We start from the raw sequence: 12408 nt of genomic DNA on the forward strand, positions 1-12408 counted from the left end.
AACTAGACAAAACGGGTTTTAACAAAGACATTCAGTATAAACTAGTTTCAACTAGACAAAACGGGTTTTAACAAATACATTCGGTATAAACTAGTTTCAACTAGTTAAAACGCGTTCTAACTAAAAACGGGTTTTGACTGTAACATATATATTGATAAATAAAGAAAGAGATATAAAATTCCGACTGGACGTATCCTGAGCAGCACCGAGCGATTAGCATAGGGGATCGAACTCCAAAATAGAATCAAAACACGTTAATTAGTCATAAAATGCAAGTTTAATGAGTAAAATTTGTTACTTTAATCATAAGTAAATTTCAATAAAATCAATTACCACTTTTCATTATTTTCCCTGAACATGCTAATAGTTGCATATTTCTAATCTTCTGATTTGTTGTCAATATGTCAATTTTAATCCTTGATTGGTGACATTATACCCTAAACATAACTCTATTTTTGAACAAATCTCCACCTTTTCAATGTAAATCCATAAGCATTTCAATATAAGAAATGACTTTAAAATCATTTTATTTAATTAAAAATAATTATATTTTTATTATGTCATTTAAGCACTATGTTTATTTAAATTAATTAATATTGCATTTTTTTTTTTATTGAAATACTAGCTTACCCGTCGCGCATTGCTGCGATCTCAGAAGAAAGGAAATTCAAGCAAACTCGTTATGATAAAATTCAATTTACATTTTATCATTTTTATTGAAACTTATTATTATTATTATTATTAATTTTCATGGGAAAAACATTTCAAAGTGTATTTATTTATTGGAGTACTTGATACACTATATTTTTTGTTTTTCCGCCTGGTGCGTACACGAATAAATCAGGTTTTCCGACGCGTGAGCGGGCCTCATACAGTTGTCCATGCAAGAAGCATGGATTCTCCAAATTTAGCCCATACACTCGCAGCGATTGTCAGAAGTGCGATATTCCCCATTTTTATATATATATTTTTTAATCCTTTATAATTTTAATTATTTAATTGCTCCTTCCTCTCTTCCTTGGCACGTTGTGAAATTTCTGAGAGTTGGATAATAAACTGTTTTATCGTAATTTGTCTTTTTAAATTATTTTGAGTCGATATTAAAATTTGGAAAAGGGGGATACCTAGATCGGTAAAATACGCGAATTTCTTCCTACAACTTCGGTTGTTGTTCGGGGTACAGTTAAGGTTTTAACGAAGTTCGAGCGAATACATAATTAGCAAAAAAAAGTTGAAATAAAGTGATTAAACAAAAATTATTACAAATATCGTAAATAACAAATGCATATATAGAGATATTTTTTGAAGGAGAGGAAATGGTCTTCATAATTTGAAATCGATCGAACACACTGTGTGTGAATGCTCGTGTAAACACGCACCATCTATCGTAGGGTAAATGCCAGAAAACTTTGCAGGAGTGTATTAAAAAACTTCCCAAAGCTTCATGGCAATCGTACTATGCCACAAACCTTCGCCAGAGTATATTAAACAACTTCCCAAAGTTTCACGGCAATCGGATAAACGGTGTGGTAATGCATAAAGGACAGACAGACAGACAGACAGACAGACAGACAGACACACACACACACACATTCATTTTTATATATATAGATTAATGAAGTTATATTGAAAATATAAACTCTATTATTTCAATTTTGATTGTATGTAATTTATAAATTAATACAAATATGTAATACTGAATATAAATATTAATATATTAATTTTTAAAAGTTAAAAGAGTATTGTAAGAAATAGAGAATGTATAATGAGTGGATATACATAAAATACATACCTTTTTAATAATTGGGTAAATAATCCATCAGAAACAGGCATAACAATGTAATTAATAATACCATGAAAATTCTCCAGACTTACAAATCCAGTATCATTAGGGTCAAAAGATTTAAATGCTCGTTCTAAAAGATATCCTCTACTTCTAAGCTGTTATTAATAAATAAAAAAGTTTGGCATTAATTTTCTAAAATTTATATTCTACTACAAATTCCTAAATCTGCAACTGTTTTACATAATTTGGCTTTAAACCAATTTTAGATTTATCAAGATATTCAGGACCTATATCATAGTATTATTTGGAAAATTCCATCTGCATGGCAAGCATTCTGCATGATGTTGCTTGTGACAGATTGGTTTGAAAATATAAAAATCCAAAAGATTGTGTCAATCTAGATCTTAAAACCTAAATTTCATTACTTCTTGAATTGAATTGGATTACTGAATGCATGCAAAGAGTGACTGGTTTATATGAAAACTTAAATCATGTATCCAACAATTAAAAATTAATTAATTCAGTTCATACTTAAAGAATTAATATATTTAATTGATAATTACTGTATCTTTCAATTAAATCCAGTTACATTAATATACTATATTTCCTAGATTCTAAGATGCACTTTTTAAATTCATTATTATTTGTCTAAAACAGAGATATACCTTAGAATTGATGGAGTTTTACATTTACAGTCCAAAACTATAATCAGCAATTGTTGCACATCCACAGGGCCAGCTTGACAGGTGAGGTGATGGTGCAACTGCCTCAAGTAGCAAATGAGAGGGATGGCAAAATGAGTAGTCAAGATGTTCGAAAGAAGAAGAAAATAACTAAAAATAAAAATTATAAGCTGAATACAGTAAATGTATGTACTGTTTACACACAACTTTAATGTACAAGAGTGCCAGTGCTAGAAGGGCTCTCTATTGGCAACAATTCTGGAAGAAGGCGAAGCACAAATCAATTTTGCCTCAGATGCAAGTTATCACTGAGCTGGCACTGCAGGTCCACTACACAGTGTACCAATTTAGGTTTTTGTCTATACATCTAAATGATACCATTAGTTCAAATGAGTTTTGCTGATGAAAAAGAAATCTAAATTAAATGCTCCTTAACATTAAAATGTCTTTGAGATATAGGATCCTTCAAAATACCATACTTCAAAAATTAATCATATGAAATGTGACAATACAAGTTATGTATATAGGAGTTTTTACATTTTTTTCCATGGGCAAATTTATGACTCTTAGAGGAAGGAGAAGACATGAGACTAACCTTTGAATTTCTCTTTTAAGATATGCTTTTTTAATTGCATTAAAAAATAATATACTACATACTGTACAGTACATATATATTCTTACATCATATGTTCTGTTCAGTGTATGGCATTTTAGAACACATCAACTGCATATTTCTCATCCATGGTAGGAAATTTGCAGACTTATATAACACTGACCTGGGTCTAATACAGTATGCAAAATTCACATACCATCAGGCATTCTTGGGCTCAAAAGGAGCTCAATGGTATGCATCCCAATGATCTCAGATAGAATCTTGTTATTGGAACTGCATCAAACTATTGGCTGAATCATAGATGCCTCTTTGGAGAGACAGAAGGATTCATGATTGCCATAGAAGACCAAGTCATAAATACAAAAAACTATGGAGTGCATATTTTAAAAGAAACAAAACTTAAAATGGTGGAATGTCTGCACCGTATTACTGTAATCTGACTCGTATCTATAAACCTTTTACCGGTGCGTGTAGAGTGTGATGATACGCGCACCAGTAAAAATTTTATAGATACGAGTCGGAAACAAAACTTGTAGAAAATGCCACATTAAGCACAAAACTATACAACATATCAATCAGGTTGCAAGTTTTTAACACAAATTGACTACTTACATTGACATAACCAAATGGCAAATATAATACATCAAAAGCTTGCATACAAACACAAACTACTACAATCCAAGAACTATACTACATACTACAAATTATACTCCTCAGACAGTCAGAGAAAACAACATACAAAATATACTATGACTGAGCTAAAATCACAGACAAGACAATCCATCATAACAGACCAGACACTACATTTGTTGTTAGACAAACAAAATCACATACATCATAGATATAGCAGTTTCAAAACATCCACTATATACAAAATATATACACTGAAAAAATTAGTAAACATTCAGAACTTTCCCATGAAATAAAGCATATGTGGAGAATGGATAAAGTACTTATTGTACTATAAATCCTTTCTTACACAGGGTCATACCATATACATTACACAAAAGTACAAAACTATAGAGCTTCAAAACAGCACAGTATGGAAGGCAACCATAATAAACACATGTCATACAGTTAGGAAATTTTTAAAGACAGATATATACAGGAACAACATAAACAAAACAGTTTTTTCTGTACTTATGTCTTGACTTTGGTCTGGTATAGCACTAGGCATGGTATAAATGCCAATTTGAGTACGTATACTTCACCAACACATTATAATAATAAAATAACATTTACTTAATTATAAATGTTACAGTACATTATATAATAAATAAATTGCATACTTTATGCTTAAAAACTTCTTTTATTTCATCCAGAGTTAGTCCATGAAGAATAGGATCATTATGCCCTTCTTGTGCTGCTCTTTTTTGCAATTGTTCCATTCTGAAATTATATATAAACAAAAATAATAAACAATATCACCAGATTTTAAGTGAGTTATAATATGGCCAATTAATTATACAGATAATACTTAATTTGTACTTTAATCCAAACTGAGTATTACAATACTAGATCAGACAGCTTCCAGATACTGGATTATCAGAAAACCAGCTATTTAAACTATATAGTTCTGCATTTCAAGGGCTTTGATACTTTTGCCACACGGCAGGGCCCGCTCTAGCGCTTACGTCACCCCGGACAAAAAGACAAATTGCCGCCCCTTAAGAATATATATATTTTTATAAATAAATGTGCATATTTTTTTATTTTTAATAAAAAGCAAATCATTTTATTTAAATTTTAATAAAAGCATATATTTAGAAAGAAACAATTAAGGCTGGTATACACGGTAAGGAAATCCTCAAAGGATGTGCTTAACAGACGAAAAAAACTCGGATATAACTGGCTGGATCGAACATAGTAATTTACAAAACTTATTAAAATATCTCCCAACGTATAAAGAATTATTTTTATTTAAAAATGGATAGATAGAAAAAAAAATCACAGTTAATCCTCAAAGGATTTCCTTACCGTGTATAACAGCCTATAACATTGATAATCAAGCAGTACAAAACAGTAGAAATTAAGAAATATCTGTATCTAGCCACAAATTGTTAACCATATCATTTTTTACATTTTTATATGCTATTAAAAATGTATTATTGTACAAACAATCAAAATGCCATTATTTTGAAAATAAAACAAGGGAACGTCAACTCCGCTAAAATCACAAAAAACTTTTTTTCTTACTTTCAATTCCGCTAACTTTTTTATTGTATCTTTTAAATTTAGTCGATCAGCAATTTCATGCTCAATTGCCAAAATGGCTAAACCATTAAGACAATTTTGTGTACTAGTCGAACGTAAAAAGTTCTTAATTAATTTTAACTTAGAGAAACTCCTTTCTCCACTCGCTACAGTTATTGGTATCGTTAGCAATATTCTTAAAGCAATAGCAAGATTTGGGGCAAAATTTAACTTTGTAATTAAGCTCAGTACATTGCTTAGGCTTTCTTTTTTGCCCAAAAGCGCAGATACTACTGAAATTTCCTCCACTAATTCTACCCCATTTATGTCAACAGAATCACCATCAGTTAAAATGCATTCTAAATTCTTACAGTGTTTTAGTAGCATTTCTTTGGACACGATATTTAAATCGTATATGTTATATAAGAATTGAAAGTAGTTACTATGATTACTAAGTTGTTCAAATCTTGCATCTAGTGCATTTAGTGCTTGATCGATTGTAAAATAAAAAAAATCTATTTTATATTTTTCTTTTGGATCTTTGATGGGTTCATCTGGTGCTTCGTATAAGTTCCTTTTCCTTTTTCTAACGCGGTGTCGTTATTGTTGATCCAAAATTAGCTTCCGCATCAATTTCGGTAGCGAGTTCTTTTGCATCGATAATAGTTTCATCGAAGGACGAATCCGATCGAAGATTCTTAAAAAATATGCTGCAGTTTTGTAAAAGATCAAGTGCAAAGGCTAGATTAAAATCTTTTGTTTGCATCAACTTGCTTATTGGATTAATGCAATTTAGTATTTTATGCCAAATAACTAATGAACACAAAAACTTAAATTGTTTAATACAATTTAATAAACCCGAGGCCTCGTCTCTTATTAAATTATCAATTTCTTGGTTTTCGTAAATGCTTAGCAAGGTGTCGTATACATCTCCCAAATGAAATCTCAAAGGCTTTAAGGTCTCTATTCTACTCTCCCATCTAGTGTCACTCAATGGTTTCAAAGTTAAACCTTGAACATGTTTTAAAAGTATTGCCCATCGAAAAGTAGATGGCGGAAAAAATAAATATATTTTTTGGACCGTGTTGAAGAAATTAGTGGCTTCCAAGGATGCCTTTGCCATATCATTAACAACAAGATTGAGAGAGTGGCTACTACACGGAACATAGAATGCTCGCGAATTATATTGTTTAATTCTAGATTGCACTCCTACTTTATCGCCCTTACTTACCTTTAAAAATTAGGAAATCGCATTTAAGTAAATTTTATGAACTTCCACTTGTTATCACTACCAACTTAACAGCGAAAATAATGCTATTGTGTAATGAAACAGCTCTTTTATAATTAGAGGTAAGTATAAGCGAGTCTATGCATATTCCAACACAAGCTGAAGCAGCGCTCTGCTCGCGTGATGATGCTATTCTGTTCAAAGAAGTATGTGAGATGTCTAGGGATCTTCAGCTCGAAGACCTCACTCCCGTGACACCAATTTGTGAGCTACCGGGGAGGGAAAAAGATCCTCTCCTTGCCGGCCACGGGTCAATGACCTACTTTCTTGTCAAGGATGGCGTGGGAAAATTCCTCAGGTGACCAATTGTTTTAGCAGGTGTGAGGTTAAAGATGGCGTTAGAATGACAACAATATGACGAATTTCGTCGATACTTGTAAACTATATCTGGTTTGCTCGTGAGAATGTTTATCGTTACATAGAGTTATAAATTTCTCATGCACTTTATATTTCGTTTTTTGTAGGGTCAAATTCCTCTAGTTAAAGGAATTTTATTTAAATTTATTAAAAATTTAAAGGATTAATTTCTTTTATGAAATTATATGAACTGCGAATTTCACAAGTATATGCGTGTTCGAACAAGTTTGAGCATCGTCCTTTACAAATTATGCGTTAATTTTTCAATAATAGTGTAAATATTTTTAGCTTTTAGACATAAACAATATAAATACGATACGCACTGTAAATTTTTAGACAACGAAAAAAATCGATACGTGAAATTTTCTATTAATTGAGTATTTAACACATCAATATTTTTCTTACACTTACAGCCAAAATGGCGCCCCTAAACTTTGGCGCCCCGGACAAATGTCCGGGTTGCCCGCCCCTGGAGCGGGCCCTGCACACGGATACTTTTTTCGTTTTTCATAGTGTGTCACACATCAGTTTCAGTGTTACTGCTGGCATATGGTGTGTTAAAAACAGTTTCATTCTTTGCTTTCCAATGTTTACTTTACATTTTAAATATATATGTAGCAAAAATATGGATTTCTGGTCCCAAGCTTGCTTGATATTTAATCCAATACTGTATCTGTATAATTAATTGGTCATATTAGAGCCCAATTAAAGTTCGGCATTATTTTATATGTAATATTATTATATTTGACATATTTTTTTATTATTTAATACACTTTAAAATATAAACTAAACAATTCTTATAATGTTTACATTACTGAAAAAATTTTTCTCATAAATATCAGAATTAATTTTTCTATAAATTTTTAAAATTTAAAATTTTCGAGTTTAGAAAGACATTCAAAAAGAAAAACTAAAAACTGATATAATCTGACAAACAGCAATTTATGCTTGTACATTCTACTATCAGTACCATATTATATGAAGTATGAAGCTTCTGACAGCAATTAGTTATCTGTTTGGTACATATGATTCAGTCAGACAAGTCTGTAGAAATTTGTTAACCTTCTTTGATTAAGTATACGAGATATTTTCTAGAAATACAAAACTGAGCTCTGCAGTATAGATTTTTCTGTTTCAGCTTCACAGGAAAACACAAATATGGTGACATGCTTCTAATGTTCTGTATAAAGCAGTTTAAATATACACAGATTCAGAGGAGGATGTGCATGTCCAATGTCGTAATTGACAAAATGTCAAGGAATGTGTGTAAATAAAACATGCACATGTGCAGCCACAGGCATTGCATGTTAAATGTCCATTGTAAACATCAAAATAAAAAATTGTTATAAAGATCAATGTAAATTTCCAGCAATTGAATACTCTATTGACATGTAACATGTGACCAGCTTACAACTGGTAACTGGTCCATATTACTTTACAAGAGGCAAATTTTTATCTCAAATATCTCAGCCTATACATCAAATTTCAAAATTCTGGCTGTCATGACATCAATCAGGCTTGCTAAGTTGTACACATTTGTGAAAAATTATGTTTAGTGGTCATGCAGTTGCTTTGTACTTCAATCACACATAAAACACATTCTGAGTTATGAAGAGCTCCACTTACACTCTGCTTGGTAAAAGTAGAGATACAGATACAGATACAGATATTTTTTATTGATAATATACCAAAGGTACATTCCCGGTACCGTTTACACACAACCGGGTGAGTCGTGACAATGAATACAGATTACAAGGAAAATTGGTAAGAGGACAAATACCATAAATACAAACTGTTGGAGATGAGTAACTAAGTCAAACTAATAGATGGCATAAGTACTGTACAAGTTTCAGAATTGAGATAAGTAAAACATATACAAAATAATTGGTAAAAGTACATTTGCTCATAAGATGGAAGAAACTATGATATAAGAAACTGACTATGAATATCATTTGTTTAAAATTTAGAATTATATGAGAATCCGCACTTTGACAAAAAGTTTGTCATCAATAAAATCATACTTGCATAATTGTTGTCCTCAGCTACCTGAGAAAATCTCCACTTACACTTTCCTGACAACTGCTGACCTTTTGGCTGGGCGATATCGAACTGATATCAACATTGTCAGCCGAAGAGGGAGTCGTCACCTGTTCCTTCCAGAGTAAAGTCGGCATCCAACTTTCTCCAATTTTTATAGTGTTAGTGCACAAACCTACCAGATGGTATATTTCATCTGCACATCAACTCGCTTTTGGATATTTTTCTACTACAGCCTCTACATACAAACTATTGGATACTGTTGGAATCAACGATTGCAATGTTTTGTAATGTTCTTCTGACATAATAAAAGGCTGGTGGCGCTCTTGACCCCTCGGAGAAGGTGACCTCATTTCACTTCTCCTTTCTAGCGCTGACCTTCCTTGAGTAAAGACTGTGTGTAATCATTGTGCACTCTCTGTTCTTTTGTTACACAACCGGTTACATTAACCCAACTGCCTTTTTACTAATCTCTCTGACAAGCAACATCTAGTCCAGTGTTTCTCAACGGGGGCGATATCGCCCCCGTTGAGAAACACATGGAAAAACACCCACATGGGGGCGATATCGCCCTCATGTGGGTGTTTTTCCATGTTGAGGGGGCGATTAGTAACAATTTATATTTTGGGGGCGAAAAACAATTTTCTGGGCAATATAGTAAAACATTATTATATTAAGAATAATTAGATATTTTATTTGTTATATCATACAATAATTAGACAAATAACATTATATAGTCACTAGTCTATTCGATGCAGTACGAATTTGGTGTTAGCCTTGGCCCTGGGCATTGGAATTTTGAAGTGAAGGGAGCGATACTACGTAACGGTTTTATTGAAGGGGCGATACTATGTAATGGTTTTATTGAAGGGGCAATACTACATTGAAGGGGCAACGATTCGTTAGAGGTTGAGAAACACTGATCTAGTCTAACAGATACTCCACCTTTTACCAACGATTTTAAACAAGATTAAACTGGACATCAGCTACAAAAGGTATTTATCACCATGCAAACCTCATATAAACCCTCTCTCGTACAACCACTCTGTTAAATAGGCCAGTTAATCTAACATTATGACATGTATCCTGTAATCTTTTTTTTTTTGACATTATTAAACAGTTATTTGTTATTAAACTTAGAGTCTGAGTGCAGTACTTCTGGTGCACTGTCTCTCAATCCATCTCCATCCCAAGTCCAATTACCCACACATGCATCCGCTCACGCAATCTACATCAAATCCGAATTAATACACCGTCTCAGCTTCCCTGTCAACAAGGCACGGTGGTGTCAGTCCTGACAACCCTATGGTCACAATTATAAATAATTTAATAAGTCAAAAAATCTTTCATGAAATTGTTCAAATGTAAATATTTCAAAATAAAATTCATTTTGAAGGTTATATTGTGGCCGTCAGCCATCATATTGTATATTTTGTATCTATTAATTTAGTTAGTCTTAGCCTTTTCTTTGTTCCTTTGTATTTGCTTTTTATAGAACTTTCCTTTTGAACCCTTTTCCCTTGGATGGGATTACCGATTCCAAAAAATGAGTAGTAGAACAAAAGAAGTAAGGCCCTGGGACCAAGAAAATGAGCGGAGAAGCAGTTTGGGCTCGAATTCCGAAGAGTAAGGACGAAAAAGAAGTAGTGCTCCAGATTGAGTATAAGATGATTGGAGACTATGAGGAGCCAAGGAATCGATAGGAAGGAATTCCTATAAGAGAACTTTGAAGGAAGCTATTGAAAGAATCATACGAAAGGTCTACAGGAAGGATGAGAAATAATGTTCCAAGGAAAGCTCCAAAGAGGTGTCCCACCCAAGATTACAAACTCTAAGAAAATTCCGGGTATTTACATCTTCCTCTTACACTATTCTTATTTGTCTACTCTCTTCTTCCTTCTTTAGTTGTAAATAGTATAAGTATTAGTTATAAGTTTCGCCCCCATGTAGTCGTCGCCCTCAATTAACCCGCTGTTTGTTAGATCAAATTTTAATGACTGTGTGTACAGAAACCATTTGTAGTGTTGGGATCGAAAAGAAAAAAGAACCTGTTCGAAGTGATAATAAATTACTTTGTGTTGAAAAATCTAATGAGTATTTATTTGTATCATTCTGCTCGCGAGACCTTGTACTTGTTGCAATGAACATCACAATATTTTATATTTTGAATAATAATTTTGTATAAGTTGAAACTATAACACATAACTTAAATAAANGATGAAATGTTGTAAATTTAAACTTTTGATAAAACAGTTTGATTTGAAATTTTTAAAAAGTTCATAAAAGTTTTTTGATTTATAAGTATTAAAATTTTTCAAGAATATAAAGAAATCTGTTCTTTTTATTTATTGTGAATTATATATCTTACAGGCTTGAATCTTCTAGTTCCAATTCTGGATTTACTTCTAACAGAATTTCTTTTATAAATCGAAATACAACTACAACTACTTTAGAAAATATTTCTCTAGATTCTAACTTCGCATGGCTTCTCTGTGCACTATTTCTTGCGATGAGCTGGGTGATATATATAACATATTATAATTCAAGGATAATTGGTTATATAGTTACTAAAATAGTAAATCGTTTTGTAAAGAGAGGATATATTACTTAATTTTAGTCATTTCTTCTTCTGATAATTTTTCTGGCCAACGTAAAGTCTTCTCAACTATATCTTTAGGCATTAGATACTGATAATGTGCCACATTTACACCCAATCGAATAAGAAAATCTTTATAATTAATAGTGTTATTATGTTGAGGATCGTAATGACGCATAAGCCTAATATAAATATAATATTTATGATTTACTGACTTTCATATTTATAAGTAATTATTAACATTAAATAAAAACATTTAATATTTTAAAAACAAGCTAAAGAATTATTGCTTACATCTTAAACTGAATGTCTGTTAAACAACAACAATAATTTTCAATTATTTTTCGTAGTTCTCTAGTCTGAATTTTTCCATCTTTATTTACATCATGAAGCCACATTCCTTGAATGACTTTTATTAAATTTTGTGATATCTATTAAAACCATAAATAAATTTTGTGTTATAATGTCAGAATTTGTTTATTAAATAATTTCTTAACAAATTTGTTGATTATATTTTAAACATTATTTCAATATGCTTTAATTAAATTCTTTAGATTATAAAATATATTATAAAATTATTATACCATAAAATAAGATTTATTGAAAGCAACTAAACTTCAGTAATCTCAAATTTTTCTGTCTTCATTAAATATTAATTAATGGGATTGTTTGTAACATAATAGAAACATAGGGTAAATGAAACTTTGGAGTTCATGGAGAAGTTCAAGGTGTTTCCAATAAACTTATACTATTTATTTATCTACTTTTTATTTCTTATAAAACTTAGAAAGTTTATTTTCTAAGTGACACATTAAAATATAAATTATATATTAATATTCAGTGTGTAATGAATAA

At 31.4% G+C, this 12408-nt stretch overlaps 1 protein-coding gene and 1 pseudogene across 5 annotated transcripts in view; both read right to left on the minus strand.

Annotated features, from left to right (window-relative positions):
• The window catches only part of LOC111621694 (EF-hand calcium-binding domain-containing protein 6-like), a 59119-nt gene that overhangs the window by 29725 nt on the left and 16986 nt on the right, over nt 1-12408 (minus strand). For all 5 annotated transcript variants that reach the window (XM_023363906.1, XM_023363908.1, XM_023363907.1 and 2 more), the window contains exons 7-10: nt 11848-11984; nt 11565-11735; nt 4372-4471; nt 1793-1941 (exon numbers count right to left, since the gene is read on the minus strand). In XM_023363906.1, the coding sequence (XP_023219674.1) occupies nt 1793-1941; nt 4372-4471; nt 11565-11735; nt 11848-11984 (557 nt within the window). The remainder of the gene's footprint in view (nt 1-1792; nt 1942-4371; nt 4472-11564; nt 11736-11847; nt 11985-12408) is intronic.
• Nucleotides 5105-6554, minus strand: LOC111621696 (annotated as a pseudogene).

Source organism: Centruroides sculpturatus, unplaced genomic scaffold (genome assembly GCF_000671375.1).
Source record: "Centruroides sculpturatus isolate CEXI.00-Female unplaced genomic scaffold, Cexi_2.0 scaffold352, whole genome shotgun sequence".
Taxonomy (NCBI): Eukaryota; Metazoa; Arthropoda; class Arachnida; order Scorpiones; family Buthidae; genus Centruroides; species Centruroides sculpturatus.